At 39.0% G+C, this 23,792-nt stretch overlaps 2 protein-coding genes and 2 pseudogenes across 5 annotated transcripts in view; 3 read left to right on the forward strand and 1 right to left on the reverse strand.

Moving 5' to 3' along the window:
* On the forward strand, nt 1-2,313 carry LOC131316456 (pentatricopeptide repeat-containing protein At5g15010, mitochondrial-like; annotated as a pseudogene).
* LOC131316461 (uncharacterized) overlaps nt 24-23,792 on the forward strand; it is a 74,764-nt gene continuing 50,995 nt past the window's right edge. Inside the window, exon 1 of one of the 2 annotated variants that reach the window (XM_058345839.1) lies at nt 24-82. The gene's annotated coding sequence lies outside the window, so the exon portion shown is untranslated. The remainder of the gene's footprint in view (nt 83-23,792) is intronic. The other variant, XM_058345834.1, reaches the window with a different exon arrangement.
* LOC131316460 (quinolinate phosphoribosyltransferase [decarboxylating] 1a-like) lies at nt 1,981-7,182 on the forward strand (annotated as a pseudogene).
* Nucleotides 10,630-21,671, reverse strand: LOC131316455 (RNA-dependent RNA polymerase 6). Of its 3 annotated transcripts, none has more exons than XM_058345826.1 (5): nt 21,564-21,671; nt 19,648-19,749; nt 14,413-17,280; nt 11,483-11,941; nt 10,630-11,371 (listed from the first exon to the last, which is right to left on the reverse strand). In XM_058345826.1, exons 3-5 carry the CDS (start codon nt 17,125-17,127, stop codon nt 10,949-10,951), a joined length of 3,597 nt encoding a protein of 1,198 aa, XP_058201809.1. In that variant the 5' UTR covers nt 17,128-17,280; nt 19,648-19,749; nt 21,564-21,671; the 3' UTR covers nt 10,630-10,948. The 3 variants fall into 3 exon arrangements, with proteins under 3 accessions (XP_058201809.1, XP_058201811.1, XP_058201812.1); XM_058345828.1 differs by having other exon boundaries at nt 19,603-19,749; XM_058345829.1 differs by lacking the exons at nt 19,648-19,749; nt 21,564-21,671 and having other exon boundaries at nt 14,413-17,791.

Below are 23,792 nucleotides of genomic sequence, written 5' to 3' on the forward strand. Positions count from 1 at the left end.
ACATGCTCTCTCTCTCTCTCTCTCTCTCTCTCTCTCTCTCTCTCTCTTTGTATTTATGTTTGGTTGCCTAGAAAACTGACTAGTAAGTTCCCTTTTTTTTCTCTCAGCAACCAAACGGAGTTGTTCTTGATCGAAGTTAAAAAGAAAAAAAATCTGATCCCGACTTTTGAATTCTCAATTTGGCCAGGACGCCTCCCAGGTCTCCCCACACGAGTAGTGCCCATTCAGGTATTTTCTCGAACACTTTGCACTCAATACTAAACAGTAAACACCTCAGCCACTGCAAATTCAATCATGTTTGGGTCTTTCAGAAGAAGATTTACTCTAACCTCCTTCTCCCTCAACCTTCGCCACCATCTCAATTCACAACATCTTAACCCTACCCATTTTCATTTTCCAAACCCTTCTTACACCTCACAAACCCTCACCATCCCCTTCAATCCCCCTAAATTCCTCATATTCTGCTCACCTTTTTCTGCCTCAATCACTCAAAACAGCGAAAAAGACGAAAAAGAAGAAGAAGAAGAAGAAGATGATGACGATGAAAAAAACCCACATAGAAAATTAGGTTGTCTTTCCCCTGACATGTCAACCCTTTTGGGTATTTTGCTAGATAAAGGGAATAGCAAACCTCAAGTTAGAATCCAGCTGGAGCAATGTGGTGTAATACCCTCATCGGATTTAGTTGTGGGGATTCTTTCTAGGGTTAGGAATGACTGGGAATCAGCATTCACTTTCTTCATGTGGGTCACAAAGCAGCTGAATTACGCGCCTTCGTTGCGCGAATACCACTCCATGATATCGATTCTCGCGAAAGCGAGGAAATTCGACACTGCCTGGGCACTGATCAATGAAATGAGAGGGGAGAATGGGAAGGGGAAATCTCTAGTGACTCCTAAGACGCTGTCGATCTTGATTAGGCGGTACTGCGCGATACACGAGGTGGGCAAGGCTATAAACACTTTCTACGCGCATAAGCTGTTCAAATTCGAAGTGGGTATGGAGGAATTTCATGATTTTCTATCTGCTCTGTGTAGATACAAGAATGTAAGAGATGCTGAGCATTTGCTTTTCTGCAATGAGAGTGTTTTCCCGCTTAATACTAAGAGCTTTAACATCATTTTGAATGGGTGGTGTAACATTGTTTGTAATCCACGCGAGGCGAAGAGAATCTGGAGGGAGATGAGTGAGAGAGGGGTGTCACGCGATGTTATATCGTACTCGAGTATGATTTCTTGTAGTTCGAAATTTAGTAAGCTAAATGAGGTTCTCAAGCTTTTTAATCAGATGAAGGAATTCGGTGTTTGTCCGGATAGGAAAGTTTACAATGCAGTCATTCACACTCTTGCTAAAGGCAAGCTTGTGAAAGATGCTCGAAATCTGTTGAAAACAATGGAAGATGAGGGTATTGGTCCTAATGCTGTTACTTATAACTCATTGATCAAGCCTCTCTGTAGGGCTCGCCAATTAGATGAAGTCCAAGAGGTTTTCCATGAGATGTTGCAGCGTGGCATGTCCCCTACAGTTCAGACTTACCATGCCTTCTTTCAGATTCTAAGATCGGGGGATGAAGTGTTTGAGCTATTGGAAAAGATGAATAAAGTGGACTGTTGTCCAAACAATGATACTTACACCATGTTAATTAGGAAGTTCTGTCGGTGGCGCCAACTCGACAATGTCGTCAAGTTGTGGGGTGAGATGAGCAAGAATGGTGGCCCAGACCGAAGCTCATATGTTGCGTTGATACATGGTCTCTTTTTGAATGGAAAGTTGGAGGAAGCACATAAGTATTACCAAGAGATGAAGGAAAAGCGGTTTTTGCCAGAACCAAAGCTAGAAGAGATGCTTCAGAGTTGGGTGTCGGATTCAGGTAAACAAGTTGCAAACTTGCAGATTATAGATTGAGAAGGCAATCAAGTGGATCTAAGTGAAAAAAGGCAATGAAAGGAGGGTTGCTTTTTGGAAATTTGATAGGGAAAGAGATGACATCCGACAACCTGAAACTAGAAGTGTTGGACGAGAACATGGGTTCTCTTGGCGCACTAGCTCAACCCATCACTAAAGCGTAACTGGTAACTCCGCGATTAATGACTTCAAGTGGTCTTCATGACTCCGTACAGGTGCATGACATTTTCTTTACTTGTCATGTTCACCAAGGTACACTCATTATGTTTGTTTACCTTTTCACAACTGATGCATTCTATGCTAAATCAAAGAAAATTTCTTGGAATCTTAAAGTTGATCCTATAGAGTTATTTATGGTTGCGATAGCTTATATTCGATTAATATGGTCTATGTTGGATACCTTCATCTCCATTGAACATTGCATTAGTCCTCAAATAAAACTATAGCATGAAATGTGTCAGTTATGTGTCTCCCTGCTTACATAATCGGAAAGTGTAGGATGGACACTTGCATCCTTGCATACGTTTGCATTTTGTATCCATTCAACATAAAATGTGTACGCATCAAATTTTCAGTGTAGCACTCCACATTATTCTGTTTATATGCATGTCGGTAAGTAATGCTTCATTATATTCAGCCCTCTGTTGGAGAACTGGAAGTATAGTGTAACCTCTTCATTTATTTTTTTGCATCGACTATTTCTGAAGTTGTCACAGTTTGAATGGTTTGATGAGAGTGAACTACCGCTCTTTTCTCATGTTGTAGCTTGGTTGAATCTCAAGATAGAGCCCACTTTAGCCATTGGGAAATAAATTTTATTTGCCTATCCTTGTATGACCACATAGGCTATTTAATTTCAGGATTTTCTGGTCATGGGCCATGTACAGTGGTAGCCCGATGTTGTAGCTTGGTTCAAGTTTTGTGCCCTCTTGGCAGACTGTCACCATCATCCAAACGTTAGGGAAGCTCTATGTGGAAAAGGTGCTCCCTTCCATAAAGATCGTCATGGCATGAAGTCATTTCTGCCTTTCCCCACTCCCAGGCCCGGCCTTGAGATTTTGGAGGCCCCAGGCGAGATATGAAAATGGGGCCTCTAATGTTTTTATATATAAATTGGTTGTCCATTATGAGAAGCAAGACTGCCTTGTAGCTTGGTGGAAGGCATGCTTTGAGCATAATTTTCCGAGTCCCCAGATCGCGAGTTCGAGTTCCACCACCTTCTATTTGAACAATTTTTTCGTAAAACGTCACATTTTAGAGACTAGGAAAACAGCTCCCAGTTTACGTCTGGTGGATAAGTGGGCTGTGTGAACTTATTTTGCTGATGCTTCTTGGATTTGCACCATATCTGTTCCCTTTTAATTTAACTGTTCTGTGATCTGCATTTATCTCTGAACAGGTACTGATAGGTGGAGGAAGGAATCACAGAATGGGTTTATTTGATATGGTGATGATAAAAGATAACCACATATCAATAGCTGGAGGTGTACAAAATTCTCTCAGATCTGTGGACATTCATTTCGAGGAAAACAATCTTCATATGGGGGTTGAGGTAGTTTTCTCACTTTTAAAGTTTTCCGCGGATGGGTTCCGCACTAATAAAGAGTACATCTAGTGGCAACATTATGTATGGTTGCGGAAATTTTGTATTTATTGCCAGGTTGAAACCCGGACACTTGATGAAGTTAATGAGGTGTTACAGTATGCATCTCAAACAAAAATTGCTTGACTAGGATAATGCTGGATAATATGGTTGTCCCACAACCAGATGGGGATGTTGATGTGTCAATGCTTAAAGAGGCTGTAGATCTGATCAATGGCAGATTTGAGACCGAGGTACATCCAATCATTGGTTCGCCTTTTGTGTATCATTTGTTATACCAATTTCTTTAGTCATCGCAAGAATGTCATTCTATACCTGATGCCTGCACCTAGTAAGGCCTTTTTGGTGAATCAATGTGCATAATGATGGTGCATAACTGCCGAATTCACATCTTGTAACTGCTGAAGTTCCCATGTTGGGCTACTTTCAGCTATGGGGCTCCTTTATCTACTTGATTTTCTGATCTATGAGTAGTTTCACAGAGTGTAGATGACACCAGAACTTTGGGTCATGGTTTCTCTGATTTCGGCTTTCTCCGCATATTTTCCCTGTGCAGATTACATGCCTCCTGCTGTATGTAGGATATTGTTGTCATCAAATAGATTATAGCTCGTCTTGACGTGACATGATCATGCAAATTCCATGCTTTACTTTGCTTTTTGATTTTGGTATATGCATTTTTTTTTGTTCTTAAAACATATTCTTGCTATTCCACACCATCATCATCAGAATTCTATAAGGCTTCTAGTAGAAGTCTTGCATGCCTTAATAGTAATACTACTCTCTTTATGGTTTCTAGGTGTCATGTCGTGTTGAAAATGACTGGTTGCTTGATTTCACTATCATTCTTATACAAGAGAGTGAATCCTAGGTCTGTAGCCTTAATGTATGTCGGTTTCATGTTTACAAGGCATCTGGAAATGTTACCCTTGAAATCGTAAACAAGATTGGACAAACTGGCATGGCATACATTTCTAGGTAATTATGTACTCTTCATCGAGTTCAATGAAGTTTCCATTTGGGGTTTATACAAACAAATACTGGGGTAATGGTTCACATGGTTGATGGAGCTCCCAAATGCCATCTTCTGAGATGCATAACAGTGACAAAAGTTATGTTGGCGGAACCATAAATGTTTTTCTTGGTATTGTGTTATTCACAAGAGGTGGTCACATATGCAGTTCAGATTAACTGCTCTGGACTAAATTATGGTGAGATAAATTATGTTAATTTTGGTTGTGTCAATGCGTCAATGCGAAACAAAATTGCAGCACGTTGCTGTGACAATGGAGAGAGACGTATTTCTTGTGTAAGTGGTATCTTTCTCTAGATATTGACATTAAGATCATGCATTGGCGCATTAAGATGTATGTTACAGCTCACACCCGCCAGGCCGGACCTATAATTTTTGGGGCCCTAGGTGAAACTATAAGATGGGGACCGTTAAACATTATAACCCATGCCTCAGCCCTTAAAGAACAATGGACACAAATCCTACCATATAACGAATCAGAACTTTTAGACTAGGACGCTTTGCGGTTTGACATAAGTTTTGTTAGCATTGTCTCATGCATTTTCACAAATTATTTTTGTTGATAGTGGTACTTAGTTGTTCGAAACATATTGGATGGACAATATTTGTTCACTCGTGCAATACATGTGGTTATTACACTGTTTTATCACACATGAGAAAAAGATTCTAAATTTTGTTTCTCGAACTCGCAAAATTAATTTCCAAAAAAAAGAACTTGCACATTAAAGATGCACCATTTCATTGGAGGTCTTGCCATATCAGAAGAACAACATATTTGGGGCTTGGATCACCATGTAAAATGTTAGCTGCAGGACTTGCGTAATTTTAGTTCCACGTCACGGAAATGTGAAAGGAAGAGGCATTTCCATCTTTGGGGGGGCCTATTTTTGGTCGACTGTTTTTTGGGGCCCCTAATTAATGGCCTGGTTCGCCTATGCCTAGGACCCAGGCCTGCACACCCGAGCAGGAAGTAGTACATTAGGGTCAATTTTTTTTAAATAATGCATGATTAGAGGAGTTTGTGCCTCACAATTCAGTTTTCACCCTCCATAGGTTACACGGACTCAGGTCCAAATGTCTGGCATGGTGTGACCTTGTGAGTCTAAGTGTCAAATTCATATACCTCTCATGCCAAGGACACGTGGACCTGCGAAATACTTTTTAATATTTCCTTAGTTAAATTGTGTTTCAAAGGTGTCTTAGGCCATTGCATGCCTTAAATAAGACTTTGCTACATAGCTCTTTCTAGGTGGATATCTGAGTAACAATGTCGAGCACACAAGTCCCAACTAAATGAGAGTTTGATCTTGATCTTGGCATCTCTTAGGTAAGTTGTTGGATCTTCTTCTTTAGTTGTTATTAACTAAGAAAGAAACATCAGGCAAAATACTGTTGAGCAATTTTCTGATACCGGAGACAACTGTGAGGACATTTGACTTGGAAATGCAGATGCACAAGATTACTGATGGAGGTTTTTTGTATATCAAGTTTAAGTTTGTTATTTTGTTCTGGATCATAAGATTTGGAAACCATCATAATATTATTTTAATGATTGAAATAAACAATTTAAACATTTGAAATGCCAAGAAAAAGTGCTTAGTTTCAAGTGACTTGCTTTTCTGACTAGTTTGAAAGATATGCCCGATTCATTGGAGAATATTAGTTGGTGCACGAGGAAGGGTGGATTAATTGGGTCAATCTATAACCATCACCCTGATCACCTTATATTTTGAATCATTAAACTTCTGCAAATCTGGAGCTTGTATGTGAATACTTGGATAATAGTGCTGCTGGACTCATCTACGAGACCATGATGCCAGTTGCGAGACTGTAATGACTAAAATGCAATGACAATTTTCACAAGCTTCATCTTATTGCTCCCAATTGAGTATGGGTAGAATCAGTGATCTGGGTATATCTAGTTTCGGCTAGGTAAGATTGGCAGTTTGGGATGCAAAATATTGTGTTTTACCTTACAGCAGGAAGGCCAAAAAACAAAACAATGGTACATCAGGAATCCTTTCAGTGTTTGGTTAAATGTTGGGATTTTGAACTTAAGTTATTTAAAACTTTTTATTTCCAACGCGACTTTCCATTTAGCTTTGATGGAAATATAGCTGCGTAAGTGCGTATCATTTTAAGAAATTGATAAGTCATTCATGTGTTGGTGTTTCGCAGTGGTGCATTGACGCATTCAGTGATGGCACTCGACATTTCCCTGAAAATTGAAACAGAGCTTGCACTTGAGGTTGGATGGCGTACAAAACGAGCATGAGCACCTTTCTTTTGTGCCCCTTCCTTTGCAAATAGGGTGGAGGAACGGAACAAAAGAGTGGAGCTGTTGAAAGGTAGGAAGTACCAGAGATTCCTAATGGAGGTAAACCTTTTGAGATGCTATGCAACCTGGTGAACTGAAGGATCTTAGTATTCATAGGAAGAGATTAGTATTTCCAAATAGAATTGTCTTCAATAATGCAGTTTGGAGATAAACACAATGGTTTCGATGTATTTTGTTACAAATGATGCGACTTCTTGGCATTTACCGGAGACAGATATGTATGGAGCTATATTCTCGCAACCTATGAGTGTATATTTGTATTATGTGTTTAAGTTTAAAAATTTAGAGCTGTTGTTGGAGACAGATGTACGGGCTTTTATTCTTGCAACCTAGGTTATGGAAAGATGATGTTGAACATAGACAACCGGTTTCAGGAGGAGATGATGTTGATCTAGGTTTGGAGGAGTGATTCGGGAAGAGAGAGGTTTTTGGAAGGCTCCCACACAACTTCCCCATGAAGACTCTGATGGTGACGGTTACCAAGTGCTCTGCTACGCATACTCTTCGAGACGGAAATCGAGTTGCCGATGCCCTTGCCAAGATGGGTTATGAGCAAGACGTAAAGCTCATCACCCTTGTGACCGCACCAGATGAAGTTTTGGACATGCTTGCCGCCGATATGGCAGGAGTGGCATTCATGCACAAGAATGACAATCTAGCCCGAATTTGGTGGTTGACCAAACCAACCAAACCGATTGAGGCTGTTTTTAACAGATTTTTAAACCGAGCTTATGATTTTGATTTTTAGTTTGCAAAAACCGGGGGGCTCGGTTTTGATTTCGGTTTTATATGATAGCCCACCGAAATCGAACTATAACCGAACCACAATAAAATTATGTAAATACCCCAATTTTTGCACTAATTATTTACATTGTTCTTAATTTTAATTCCTGCCCCTTTCTTCCTGGTTGATTAAAGATGGGTGATTAAAATGTTGACCAGTTCGATGAAAAATCTAACCAAACCAAAACGATAACCGCGATTTTGGTTAAGGTTTAAATAAAAATGAAAGCTGCCTATTTTAGTTACGGTTTTGGTTGAAGTTACAAGTTCCGGTTTTGGTTTTGATCTCACCAATACCCGAACCAAACTGAATCGTTGCCATCCCTATTCAGAATCATGCGGGGCTCGAACCCGTAGTTTCTGCCTTCTGTTGTTCCTTTCTGATGTACCCAAAAAAGAAGATAGCAATTTGATCAAAGCCATCTCTCTCTCTCTCTCTCTCTCTCTCAATCTTCATCGAGTTGGTCTTGGCCATCGGAAATATCCTCCTTGAGGCCATCGTTGGTGCGGCCGGACTGAGTTGATCCTCTTGGCCAAGGTTGCTACTATCGAACAATACAAATTTGAAATTGAGGGATCGAACAGTTGAGAAGAGATCCATATGCAGATCTATGTATACAACTTTGTGTACGTAGCATGTACTTTTGGTTATTTTTATCCTACATTTGTTTTGAATTGTTGGAATCTATTACTATGTGGAAGGGAATGCCACAGATTAAAGATGAAAAGCGCACACATCCGAACATCCAAATTCCGATGTGTTCCAAATCATCTAATACACGCGAATTTCACATGGTCAAATCAAATAGTTCCAGGCACACATGTGTTCGGAACTGTGTACGTCTAATCAAAATCGGCACCGATTTTCTTCGGGAAATGATCCATCCGCCACGGGAAGTCATTGGACCCCTAATGGGAAATACTACTTGGTTAAATCAGGGTGCCAATTGGGGTGGTGGCTGGCTTATGGGGCTAAGGAGGAATCCAAGTGAAGCCATCCTCCTCCTTTGTCCCTCCTAACAGGAAAATGATTTGGAAGTGCAGAATCCCTCCTGAAATCGAACATTTTCGGTGGAACGTGTGTGACATCCTTCTTGCGACTAGAGGCAAACCTTCATCGGAGAGTTAAGGCCAGCATTCCCAATACGTGTAGCGTTTGCAGTAAACATAGAGGAATCTGTTGAGCATTTGCTCTTCGGATGCGGATGGACTCATGCAGTTTGGTTTGGCAGTGATCTCAGCTTCTGTGTCAACCGGCCCCCAAAGGTTTAAATCCACACCCTGGAATGGACTGTGGACCTAAGTGCTGAGAATATCAAAGATCAATCAGAGTTGCTGGGAAGGGTGGCCTTTGTGGGTTGGTGTAGTTGGAAGGAAAGGAACAACTTCACAATCTCGTCGTTAATACAAAATAGAATAGATATTAATAATTTTTTAGCTCTTAATTTTTTAGGAAATCGTATTCCTCTGTCGATCTGACTTGAGCTATGCAGTCCGCTCACTCTATGAGATGGGAATTTATCTTTGAAACCTGGGAATTTATCTTTGCGGTCTCAAGTAATAGCCATCCGTCTCAAAACCCTCCTGATGCCTCTCCTTCTCCGCTTTGGATTCCACCTGATCAATAGATGTCGTTTGAAAATCAATTGTGATGCTTCTTTGATGAAGGGCATTTTGGTTCGTGACTGGAAAGGAACCTGAATAGATGGTTTCGCCAAATTTTACTCAGCCGCCTCAGCTTTCCAAGCTGAGGCTCTGGCCATTCGGGATGATTGTGTTCTAGCGAAGGCAAGGAACTTATCAAGCATCGAAATCCAAGGTGACAACAAACAGGCTACTCTTCTTAGTTCTTAGCATCTCAGAAAATGATCTGCCGCGGGAGTGTGGCCCCATCTTTTTCATCCTCTCTATTTAGAACGATCATCATCTCATCAAATTACCAGCAAATTACCAGCAAGAACTACCTAGATTTTTTTTTTTTTGGGTACTTCAGAAATTCAAGAACTAAATAACTAGATAAGTCAACACAAGAAGGGGGCCAAAAAAGAAAAGAAAAAAACACTTTCCAGCGGCCAAAAATATTTTGTTGCTACATAAAGTGCTGACCGAATTTGAGTCGATGGGCGACGAAATGATTAGTCGCCGAGAGTGCATTTTCTTGTAAGGAGAATGTCTACATATTTGCAAAAAGATCTGCGATGCGGCAATGTGCAATAGTCATGTTAGTTTTGAAGGAACTACTAACAAACAAGCTTAATGCAATTAACAGCACTACCTTTGTATTGGTCGTGGTGTTTTGGTCGGCTTCTTGCCTTCTTTTGAGTTTGGTTTCTCGGGTGGCATTATGTCTTAATCTTTGTATTCAGGGATTAATAAAATATTTTTTACCGATAAAAAAAAAAAATTCCAGCACTACCTTCGATAGCAGACAAATCCATTTTCAAGTTTTTAACCCCATGTAAAATACTTAATCTTCAGGAAATAAGATCAACGAGATAACCAAGAGTTTATGTATTCCACGAAAACAAATTTAATGAACCCGCGAAAAACAAAGAAGGTTAACGAAAGAAAAACTACCATAGTATTCAGAGTCCTTGAAATCGGATCAACCTTTCTACCAAAGTTGTTATACCTGTGGTTTTTGCATGATCTGATGACAGAAACTTGCCTAAACTGACAAAGATGGCAATTCCATGTCTGTTTGGGACCAGAAAATGAATTCAAATACACCGAAACTGTGCTCTTCAATACAGTTGGAAACACATTCGAAGCTATGAGCTTCTTACTTCCTATTCAAATACCCACCAAATCCTCAATCAGTGTCCGAAATGGATAAAAGATTATGCTTTTCTACATTCGATGCCTACAAGACGGATCGGAAAAAGTTCCGAAAACAACCGCTAGAAGGCTAGAAACTATATATATGATTAGATAATGTCCCGTTGGACAGAATGCAACAATAGAGCATTTAAAACTATGAAAATTATGGGTTCTCCTTATTTATAAAGCAGCAGCTTTTAATAACAGATCAGCACAATACTGCAGTAAGTCTTAGTACAAACTAACTCGTACATGCCATAGTTCATATATTAAATCCATTCTGCATAGTAAGAACGACAAAACCCGACTTGGCTAATGAAAACCAGTGAAACAGACAACCCAATAAAAACCTGACTTGGCTACAACCGCAGAACATTACAAAATAAACACCAGTTTTACTATAAAACAAAAACTGCGGTAAAGCTGACCTTCAACACTTGGCAGAGTGGTCTTGCAGCCTAACGTATCAAATCCTATCTGCGAGGTACCTCACAAGAGAATTAATTGGCTTTGTATGGTCCAGATTCCCAACTTCCCGTGACCTGATTTTGATCCGTGCAAGGAAATCAGTAGCAATCCAACAAAAGCTCAGCATCAATGTCTCCCCACCAGCACCATCAACATTGTGCATCTCCAGTGACTTTTTCACCCAACTAGGATGGTAAGTAACCTGGTACCACGCCGATGCCTTCTTCTCATACACACCATTCTTCTCATCTGCGGAAAGCTGATCAAAATTGGGCCCCAGTTTGTCAAAAACTTGTCTGAACTCCTTTCGAAGAGCACTGTAAGCATGTTTCAGCTTCTCTTGCAGGTCCCCCCTCTTTCGGGCATTGTACTTGGGCATGGACCATATGTGGCCAGTAACAACCTCTTCTTCCCGGTTCACCTTTTTTATCATCAAAGAAAAAAAATTAACATACAATCAATGAAAAGGGCATAAACAAAAGGACAGGTAATCTGCCAAAGACAATTAAAGACATAAAACCCGAATGGTCACCTTATATTGTCCAAGAAGAGCATTCAGTTGCCCATCATAAGAGCACTTATGCCCCCATGCATCAGATATGAAATCTGTCGAACCCGGAATCTCAAGGGCGGAATCATAGGGAATATCATCTGGGAGAAAGGTTAGATCGGATGATGCTTCTTCCACATCTTTGTCGTAAGCGTCTTTTATTAGACGATAGAGCCTCCCCAGGATTTTCTTTGACATGTACGTTTGATACTTTTCCTTGCCCATGAAGTCAGGATAAAGTTTGGGCTTTAGATGAGGAGGCATTGACACAACCTTCCCTGTTTTTGGAAAATCAACAGCTGTGGCAGCGAGTTCAGCTAGTTTAATGCACTTCTCATCATGTGCACCGTATTCACTCAGATCAGCATGAACCACATGAGCGTTGCATATTGTTCCCAAATTCTCATTCACCATGTTGCGGGTGAAAAATTCTATTATGTCCTGTAAAATTAAACCAGAAAATATTGTTAAGAGATGGGGAAGAAGCCAGAATTTGCACTGAGGACAAGCCCATACAAAACAATTAACTACTAAAAACAGGGCATTAGTTCTCAAAAAAGATTTAACAGAACACGACCAAAGAGTTCCTTTTTCAATAGATATCGACACTGCTTCAAAACTAAACTAAAAACTATTGGTTCAAATTAAATTCTAAATATCAAGACAAAAATGACTTCTCAAAAAAGAAATGACAACAAAACACGGCTGAAGAGTTACTTTCTCCGCTTTCCACTTTCGGATTCCTTTATCATCAACATTACTAAAGAACATGAACAAATCATCCATCACTACCAACTAGCTACGAAATCCCAAAAAAAAGAAAAGAAAAGAAAACAACATTACAACAAAGATAATGGATAAGAAATATTGTAACAAAATTGCAAATCTATCAATCAGCAAATCCATCACACATGAATGAAAACTACAATGATGAGAGAAGATCTAGAGGATGGCATCACTAATTTTTTTTGTTATACTAGCCTTATTGATGCTTTCAGCTTTGCAACACAGGGCCCCTGAAGTACATTCACGTCTAGAACATAGTTCTCAACGGCCTACTTGGGTTCCCAAACAGTCGACATACCAATGGTAGTAATAAGCATATGCTTTGGCTCCTAAGGCTTCAATAACAAACGATACGAAAATAATGACTAGATTATAGTGCTTCACATCATTCACCAATCTTGCTTCTTTACAGTTCCTTCTTTTTTGGCTGGACTCTTCCTCCTAGTATCTCAACTGAATCACACTAGTTCAACAATTATCTATTCTAGTAACTTTTTTCTCTGAAATCAATTCACCGCTAACACCTCAAAATGCATCCAAATTGCCTTGGAGCTTCGCGATTTGAAAGATCCACAAACTAATACCTTAACACAAACCTACAAGCTTGAAAAAAACTTGCTGACAAGACTTCTACTGTTCCAACATAAATATATAAAAAAATAAGGGAACGGTTCCACTCACACCAATTTTGACACTCAATCTCAACCATTGAAATCAATGGCTGAGATTAGATTTTACTCTCTCCCTCTATCTCACTCACACCTAATCTCTCTCTCCCTCAGCCAACTCCCGACCACAACTCCGGCTAGGCCTATCTCTGGTGAAACCCAACTCTTGCCAACCCCATCTCAGGTGAACCCTAACTCCGAAGTCAGTTGACTGAAAAAAAATTGATCATAACCTCTGCCCAGATCTAGTTCCCTTTAAAAAGCCCTAAACATTCACAAATGAACAAACTTCATCTCACAGCTGTCTCCATCTCCTCCAAACACTTGGAGAAAATCAATCGGAAACAAACAAAAAGTTCAAACCTTTTTTCTGCTTTCCTATATACCAAACTACAACCTAGCCAAAAATCAAACCAGTATAAATTATTCCCTCCGTCCCACTTTGTTAGGTCCTTATTCTTTTTTGGGATGTCCCAAAATGATATGCTTGTTTCAAAATTTTCCATTTTTAGATGTTCATATTACCATTTTACCCTTCATTTTCTCCCTCCCATATTCAAAATTTAAACTTGATTTGACATGACAGGACTAGTACTTGTGGGGTAAAATGGTAAAATTAACAAAAAGTCAATGAAATTATGATGTTCTCTTAAATATTGGGAAAGTCAATATAGGCACAACAAATTGAGACGGAGGGAGCATAAAAGTATAAACAGTTCATACCCTTAGTAGAAAATTGAAACCATTAGATTTGCCACATATTTCACACCAGATGATGACTAACACCCAAGCGAGCCATCTCTGCAATTTGCACACAGCCACACATTTGGGTGGAATCGACGGCGGCGGTGGCAGGTGGTACTTCATTTTGGGTGGGTATGGCGGGGGAGTGGAGGGGGTCAAGAGAAGGTCGGGTTCGTCGGAGTTGGGGTAGGCCGGAGATGGAGGTGCCGGAGTGGGGAGGGAGTCACAGGGCTTGTGAGGGAGGGAATGAGAGAGAGATTAGGTGTGAGTGAGATAGAGGGGAGAGAGTAAAATCTAATCACAGCCATTGATTTCATTGGTTGCGATTCAGTGTCAAAATTTTTTGTCAAAATAGGTGTGAGCGGAACCGGCCCCAAAAAATAAAGTGCTACTGCATTATTATTAGCAAAAAGATTAGATTCTGTCAGCTTTGAGTAAAAAAGCCACAATCACAATGACACCATTTTCTCCCTACTATTGCCAAGACAATGTGAAATAGAAAAAAAGTAAGTCAAAAGTTTTATTTCCTCCTCTTCCTTTAAGAAGGAAAATACCAGCAAGGGTCAATAGTTACTCTGATCTACGAAGTAACCTAAGTTACCTAACCACATGATAGGAGGTCAACAATTATGGGCATAGTATCAAGTAATGTATACGGACCAAAAAAAAAAGGCATCAGATAATAAAATGTATTCAGAAATGGCAGGAAATCACCTTCTGAATAACTGGACGAGGCAAACGTTTTTCTTCTGCTGGAGCATAGTCCATAGGTATCCAGCTCTTCCTACTAGGTGGAATCAGGTTTTCATCCCACGTGACAAAATACAGATCCCCATCAAGGTCACTTCCCGATGCTTCATTTGGATGTGGTCTATCTCCCTTTTGAGGGAAAACGAGACAATCAGAAAGATGATGCAACTCAGGGGCATCCACTGCTTTCAGAACTCGTATATCTCCTGGGTGAAGACAGGGATTCTTTGCTACCACCACACACCCCTTAATCACTTGAAGATTTTTTTTTGTTTCGGAAAACCTGGATCCATGATTCACAAAACAATTTTCCAAAGAGGGAGTTGAGACTTGGATGAAGCATTCGCCTTGTTCTAGTACCCCTAATTCATCTAAGCACCCCATTAGCCACCTTCCAGAAGGAACAAAGATCCGAGCCTTTTCTCTCAAGCCCCATAGCTGTGAAGCTCTTATACAAACCAACATGCCGCGAAGGTGAGGTTCTGCTTGGGGCTTGAAACCGGCGCTTAACATTATCGCCGCCGTATTCCCTTGATCGGCACATGAAGCAGTGAGGATATCAAAAGCCACTTCTGTGTCTACAACCATCTGATCAAGTTTCGAAATCATGCGCTGCTGCATTTTCCAAAAGACATCATCAGGAACGTCCAATGTGGAGAGTAGAGTCACAATCTGACGGTTGAGGAATCCCGGCTGGAACCGGGTCCAAGAACATATTTCAAGGATCGAGTGGTTGGACTCGAACTTGATCATGCTTGTCCTCAGGGAGAGGCGGACCCCGTCATTGTTTCCTGGCCAACAAGCAACAACCCCTTTGCAACCAGCAAATCTTATTTGATAAGCACAAGGAGGGTTCACTGCCAATTGCAATTTCTCTGCCACTTCCATTGCGAGATCAGGTGTTATTTTACCAATCCCATCAGAGAAGATATATGAATTTCTCTTAATTTCCGGCAGCTCTTTGTCAACCTCATTGGGTGAAACTTCAACAGTGGCATAAGTAGATGAGAAACATTGTCCCATTCTAGCAGCACACTTCGCAATGTTTCTGTTAGTGAATTTGCCCATCCAATCAATTATATTTTCCACTCTAATACGCTTGTTTTCGGCAAAAAACCAGGCCGAACGATCCCTCAATTGATTCGATGAGAAGGCCAAAAATGAGTATTTACGACCGCACAAATAAAAACCCTCACTTAGAATATTTTTTACCCTTCTGAACACGGCAGTCTTTTGAGGGAAGGTATTTGAGGTGAGGTCTTTCACGATTGGAGCAACAAAGAAGTTGAAAACACTGTTGTTTAGTGTTTGCATGCCTTCATCCATGAAGGTAACCCTTAAAAAGCGATCGGAAACTTCTCTATAATTCCTAAGAACCCGATTAGAGAGCTCCACCGTCGGTGGAAGACAGTAGGCTTTTGTTGGAGTAATAACCAATCTTCGTACCTCAACATCACCCACGTCTGAAGTACGGCTCTTGAGAAGTTTCGGGTTATTCATCAACCACTCCTGCACAAGTTTCAGCCTCCCATAGGCATCAAACACAGGCCTCTTGTAAGCATAAATGTGCTTCAATGCAGCTATATTGATTACATCTGATTGGTCTCTCAGCAGATCGAAAAATTTATCAGACAACTGGTGCAGGTTGATTATGCCTTTGTGCACAACAGCATTCACCATAAACATCACTTCAAAACTTATTTGATCCTTGTGTTGGATACAGAAGAAAACATCTTGCATTGGCATACCAAAATCTTGTTCATCAATAACCTTGAGGCGATGTTTGAGGATATCATTTGGAACCCTATGTTCCCGAAAATACCCCATGGCCTTCTTTAGTTTCAAACCATGACGGGGTGGAACCGAAACCCGGTAAGTATTACACTTACCAATGGCTCCACTTGGTGTGAAATCGGTAGTTCGGATCCAGGGATCGTCGTCGTCCAACAAATCAAATGGAACAGATTCCTCAATATCATCATCAGCAGTCCTGTAGTGCAGCAAAGGAGATGAAGACAGCTGCAAAAGAACAACCAAGGATGAGGTTTCAGAATACTGTTTAACCTCGTTGATATCCCGAACCAAGAACTCAACATTGAAGTTGCACTTTATAACGGCGTGTTTGGTGGTGCCTTTAATACCAAACGCAATATCCTGGGTGACGAGAAATTTGCAGCTTCTATTAAAGGGATCAACCACAAAATCAACCCCAGTAGCCGGTCCTCTCCAGCTGACAACAAATTTGTCTCTGCTAACCATGACCCCAACTTCAAGTCTCACGTCAGACAACTTAAAAGGGTCCACGGTCCTCCTCTTTTGATTCATGCTATACGGATTCTCAGGTCCCAAATTAACCTTCAAAAGTTTGTTATTCAACGCAAGATCGCAACGCCCTGCAGCATCCAAGGCCGACTTTGCTGAATCAGGAATTGCAAAATGCACAAAAGCATGCGGTTCCACCTTTTGATAATTGTTCGTTCTTTGGATATTTTGAGTGCCAATGTCGAAATTGGGGTACGATTCTGGAGGGGTGGAAGAAGTCTTCAGCCTACACCTCCATACAGATCCAATGTTAGCTTCAAAGTAATCCAGAAGCATTTTGGCAGTGACATAATTATCAAAGCCGCCAACGCTAATTTGCGTTACAACCATTTCCTTCTCGCTTCCCTCTGAAGCCATTCTTACTTTCACAGAAGTACCAGAATACAGTATCCTAAACAGCAAAGTCCTCGCCTCAATCTGCAATTTCCAGGTTCACCAATTATACAAACAAAGAATCAGCAAGGGAACTCTTTACAAGCCAAGTCAACACATTCATGCCGCATTCATTTTCTGCAGTAAAAACAAAAATTAGGTTGCACCCTTGGAGCCTCTCTTTACATATGTGGTTAATTAGACAAAAAGTACAAGAACAGTATCATTTAAAACTGTTAATCCTCAACCAACCATTACACAACATTCATTTTCTGCAATTACCAAGCGAATGGAAAGCAAATCAAAATTCTGGATGACACCGTTGTTTGACCAGGAAAAGAGAAGCCTGAAAGCCTTAAACTTGCAAAAACATTCGCCCGGATAAGGCTATGCCTTAAACTTTTGAAAAACCAAATCGAACCTTAACAATTCAATTACCTTATCATTTATGCTCAAAGAGTAGATACTGAATTTCAAAAGAAGTAAGATACGAATTTGAGTGATAATCATCTCGGCTTAGCTACAACTACAAATGCTTTCAATCCATACTACAGATGATATCCTTAGCTCTTCAGCCTCTGTAAATCAAATAAATTTGGAAACGCACTTTCAATCAACAAAAGGTAGAGAAAAGGAGAACACCTCTAACATAGTTGATTACCCAAATCAAGTGTTCATTTCTTTAGACCTCATTATACTAAAAGACAGAGCACAAATGCGTAAAAGCCAATACATACACACGCACGCACACACCAGCCTTCACATGCGGACGCCCTTAGAGTAGAAATCCGCGGACGTCGAACGCCTGCAGTTGGATTGTGTTTTCAATGGTCCGGATCTGCGGACGTTTTTTTACCAGTAAGAAAACGTCCACTGGTAAGAAAACGTCCGCGGATCCGGACCATTGAAAACACAATCCAACGGCTGGCGTTCGACGTCCATATTTTTCCTAGTTAAGGGCGTCCACTTGTGAAGGCTGGAAATCACGCAGGTGCTATATGAGGCACATAAACTATGTCAAGTAAAAAACAATTAAATTCTCGTACAAGAAAGGAAAAGGCAAACTTATTTGATAAATAAGATTTTAATAGCCATGAAGCAGATAAAGGAATCACCAACCCAATAAGTAAAGTATAAATGGGTATATCACTAGTTTTTTCCACCATTCTGCATCATCAAATGCAATACGAATAATTATTGTTGCAAAGAACTTCCTTTATAATTTTTCAACACAGAAGGAACCAAACAATAGTATTTAAACAGGTGCTGATACAAAATGGTGGCAAGAAAATGGTTTCCTTTTTCTTTCTTTTTTTCAAGTAAACACTATGAGGTGTATAACAGAATATTCAACAATGAGACCACAATTAGAATCCCAGAGACAACAAATAATTCATTAATTCCTACAATGTTCTGCACGATCTAACATAAGAGGATTCAAAAGCATTGCTTCAGAAATATAGGGGCCGGGGGGCAGGGGGGTGGGGGGCTGATTTACATCTCAAACTATTATACCATTTGTGTGTAAGTTTAACCATATACCAAAAGATAGACCCAAGACTAGAGTCCTAGACAACATAGAATGGAAAATCTTTCAGCAATAGAAGTGTGCAACACCTCCACTGTGATGAGTCTAAAGACTCTAAACTACATAGGAAATATCATAAAATGAAGGGACAGAGAACTCTCACTTAGAAACATCGAACGTCCTATCAATACTTAAAATTTCATTACAAGCAATAATCAAGATTTCTACTTTTCATGCGTTTGATTGATGGTTGAAAGATCAAATCCTTAAGATAATTCATTAAGGAACATAAAAAACTCAAAAGTTCATCGGAGCCTAGAACAAGTACTTCAATTAGCTGATTCATTAAAAAAAATGAAAATAATAACTTTTTCCCCCTCCATTTCTGCATTACCAAACAGCGGATAAAATTACTGATACATCACAAGCAAAAAGGTTCGCTATATAAAACACAAAGTTCCAGAACATATCAGAGAAATGTTGAATTTTTGCCATGTTTCCCCTCCTGTCAACCAACAGGATCTCACAAATCTGTCAGTATCAATAAGATTTGGATTTGAAGTATTTGTCTTTGGCTAATGTACGAACACAACAGCTAAACCAAGTGCAATTCCTTCCTATTGGTGTTCTCCCCAGAAAAATTGAGAAGACCAATGGAAATCTTCTTTAATCCACATAGCTCTAACGAATGAATGAATACACGGGGATGCTAGGCATTCAACTAGTCATTGTAATTTTTACCATTTTTAACAATAAATCTGGAACTCTTGATGCTAGATATTGGCTCAACAGCCCTTAACATATTAGTAAAACTAATGAAAAACAAACAAAAAATGCGATTTCATTCTTTGACTTGATCTTTCATACATGATCTTCTGCATATTATGCATACTGGTATCTGTATCCATCACCAAATAATTGAACTTAACTACCTGTGTATATCCACTGGTATAAATGGAGAGGGATTAGATGTACACCTTTCCAATGGATTTGCAATACCCTTAGGCCTGAACCTACCCTGGAACTATAACAATTGAAAGATGTTTCTTTCAGAGGCTTACTTCCAACAAGAGCCGCAACTGCGTAACAAGAGGAAGTAAGTACATTAGTCAGCAATAATACCCTCTCTAGCAAAAGAACAAGGACAACAAAGGAAAGGGTATACATTAAGCTCTAGAAAACTCGAAGGCTGTATACATATAAACTTGTACACAATAGGTTATGCATTTAGCTCTCCATTCATCAAGACTCGAGAAAAAACCAATCCACATTCCTGAGTTAACCAGATCATGTATTCCTTTCTTTAGGCCTGATAGTTCTAACATTCTAATACCGAAAAAATATATATCAAGACCATGCACTTAATTTAGAGGAGAAATGTGGCCAAGACACGATCTCAGGCTGAGGTTTTAATAATACCATGTGAACTACGCTATGAAGCAGGGCACTGAAAATGCTCAGGGAATTAAGGCAGGTGCTATAAAATGGCCAAACATCACCTTTAGCAAAGGGAAAAAGATATACCCAGAGGTGACTTAATACATTTACAAGAAATAACCACTTAATTAAAAATAATATTATACATAATAACAGAGAAATAATAATAGGGGGTAGACATAAAAAGTGATAACAAAATCGAGAAATTCTAGAGCAAACAAGAAAAGTGGAAATGGATCGAACACTAGTTTTCCCCAGGATTTACATCCTGAATTGTACCCCAAGATATTGCCCTTTTTTTTAACAACCTCATTTATGTTCATTTGAACAAACAAGGAACCAAATACAACTATTTAAGTAAGGAATGGTACAAAATAGTGGCAAGAAAATAGGGATCACGCAATGAAACTTGTAAACAATTCGCATAGTAATCTCTATTGTTTGCTACAACATTTCACTATAATTCCAAATTATAATCCCATGAATAGCATACAATCCTTCAACTATGAAAATGTTCAAGCCAAAATGAATGTTGTACACTATCCCTACATCAAAACTATTAGTGTAACAACACATTCAATGGCCCAAACAAGGAATGTTTAATAAATTAAACAAATTGCTAAAAACATCCTAATGGGCTGTCATTAAGATTTAAAACGTGTATTGAAATGTGCGAAAAGTGTATAGGAGTGTGTGAAAGTGGAGACCAGATCCCCTGTCCGACTCCCATCCCCTGTCCGACTCCCATCTGGATAGGGGCCTATCCGACACTTCTCGACCGTTGATCTTGCAAATCAAATCAACGACTGATATGAGCCGAACACTTTTTGCTCTAAAACGACGTCGTTTTGCTACAAAAAGTGTTCAGCTCATCTCAGCCGTTGATTTGTGAGATCAATCGCCGAGAAGAGTCGGACAGCCCCTGTCCGGATGGGAGTCGGACAGGGGATCTCCTTCCATGAAAGTGTATTGAAAACTATAAAATGTGCATTGAAGTCTGTGTTTTTCTGTGTTTTTCTTAGAAGTACTCCAAGAAAAAAAAAAAAGAGAGGAAATGATCGCTCAAAAAAGGAAATGATCACTCAAGATTTTAATTTTGTCCGGCTTTTGCTTGATGTTTGAATTTAGCTAAAAGGAAAGAGGAGATGTTAAAAGATCAAATCTTCAAATTCAATCGCATTTTTGGACCATTTTCAAAAAAACCTAGCCTCCTCTGAGCCTAAAAGAACACTCCGATTTGATGATTCATTGGAAATGCTATTTTCTTTCCTCTATTTCCGTGATGGCAAACAAGGGCTAAAAGTACCTGTATATCAAGAACAAAAAGATTTCACATTTAATACAGGAAAAACGATGTAAATGCATAAATACAGCAAGGGCATTCCAATTCCTGAATATTTCAAATCAAAAGCTTGAGAAATTGACCGATCAAAAAAAGATTGAGAAATTGTAATACCTTGGTAATCGCCCGATAATCTTCCCAGTTGTCAAGCAAGCATCGAAATTATACTAGAGAGAGAGAGAGAGAGAGAGAGAGTCAGAACTTCATTGCCTTTGCTTCGTCTCGAAGATTTGTAGTACTGAGAGAGAGAAATTTGTGTCTTTTCAGGTTCACACGCGGGAACGGTGGGAAATTATGTTCATGCCCCCTATTCTTTCAAAAAATAAAATAATGTTCATGCCCCCTACGAGAGAGAGTGAAAGACCACTGATAGAAAGAGTGTCACTTCATTGCAAGATTGTTAATTCCGTGTTCCGTATCAGTTGGTACATACCGTATTGTTGTCAAACCGGTAAGCAAGCATCGAAATTATATTAGAGAGAGAGAGGAGTGAGAGCATTTCCAACTAAGCTCTAAAACACAAAAATAAAGAATAAATGTGACATATTAAGAGAATATTTTTGTAATTTATTTTCTCTTTTTGCACTTTATGAGAAAATTTTAGAGAGACCTATAGTACTTTTTAGAGATTTGGTTTCCAAAATGAGAGTTCTCTATTTTTTAAACCCCAAAAGTAAATTTAGAGATCAAATCTCTAAAAAGTACCATGGATCTCTCTAATATTCTCTCATAAAGTGAAAAAAGAGGGAATAAATCATAAAATTTCTCCTTAATATATCACATTCATTTTTTATTTTTGTGTTTTAAAAGATGGGTTGGAGATGTTCTAAGTGAGTGAGAGAGAGTGAAAGATTACCGACAAAAAGTCACGATTCCTTTGCTTCGCCTCGAAGAGTTGTAGAGTAGTAGAGTAGTCCTAAAGTCCCGTTTCAGAACACCTTCTTAAAAAATAAGTACTTATTTCTCATTTTCAAACTCAAAAATAATATAAATGAAAAATAATTTTTCAATTTTTTTTGCGTCGTATTAAAGATCTCAATGAGATCTATCAAACAAGATCCATATTGCATATTTTTAGATTTTAATAAGCCTATAATTTTTGAGTTTGAAATTGCCTTCTTAAAAAATAAGGACTTAAAACCCGTTCTGGAACGGGTCCTAAGAGCCTGCTTGGATGGAGCCAAAAGGGGTGGGGAAAAATAAGAAGGGTATATGGGAGGGCCCCATCCCTTTTCCCCCGGTTGTTATCCAAATTAATTCCCTGATAATTTTTTACTCGCTCCACGTTTTCCCCTCTTCTCCGGTTTATCCTGTATTATATTTGGATTCCTCCTTGGGGTCCCTAAAAATAATCAGGCTGTGGAGGGTGTTTTGTGGACGAAAATTCCCCTCGTTATCCCCTTTCTCCATTCACCATTCAACCGACTTTTACTCTTCATTCTACCCAAAATCATATTTTTCATTCAAACATATTCTAAGACTCTTTATTTGGAGCACTTAATTTTTTAATATATAGACGGCGTAAAGAGGTTGAAAATTAAGTGTTCCAAATTTCAATCCGTTTAAACCGGTGCGAAAATCTTAGTTTTCTGATCATTTTATCATAAATGGTCATAGTTAAATTTTGACTCTAGGTCTCTCGTTAATTAGCCCTAAGAAAGTTGTACAATCAAATATCTCTTAGGATTAATCAACGAGAGCCCTAGATTCAAAATTTAATTATGATCATTTATGATAAAATGATTAAAAAACTAAGATCTTCGCACCGGTTCAAACGAATTGAAATTTGGAATATATAATTTTTTAACCATATTTTTTAATATATAAACTGTTTAAAGAGGTTGAAAAATTTAAATGTTCCAAATTTCAATCCGTTAAAACCGGTGCGAAAATCTTTTTAGTTTTCTGATCATTTTTATTCTAAATGATCATAATTAAATTTTAACTCTAAAACTCTCGTTGATTAACCCTAAGAGATATTAGATTTTACAACTTTCTTAGGGCTACTCAACGAGAGCCCTAGAGTCAAAATTTAACTATGATCACTGAGGATAAAATGATCAGAAAACTAAGATCTTCGCATCGGTTCAAACAGATTGAAATTTGGAACACTTAATTTTTCAATCTTTTTAGACAGTTTATATATTAAAAAATATGGTTAAAAAATTAAGTATTCCAAATTTCAATCCGTTTGAACCGGTGAAAAGATTTTAGTTTTCTAATCATTTTATCCTAAACGGTCATAATTAAATTTTGACTCTATGACTCTCCTTGATTAGCCCTAAGAGATATTTGATTATATGACTTTCTTAGGGTTAATCAACGAGAGCCTTAGAGTCAAAA

Source organism: Rhododendron vialii, chromosome 2a (assembly GCF_030253575.1).
Source record: "Rhododendron vialii isolate Sample 1 chromosome 2a, ASM3025357v1".
NCBI classification, from domain to species: Eukaryota; Viridiplantae; Streptophyta; class Magnoliopsida; order Ericales; family Ericaceae; genus Rhododendron; species Rhododendron vialii.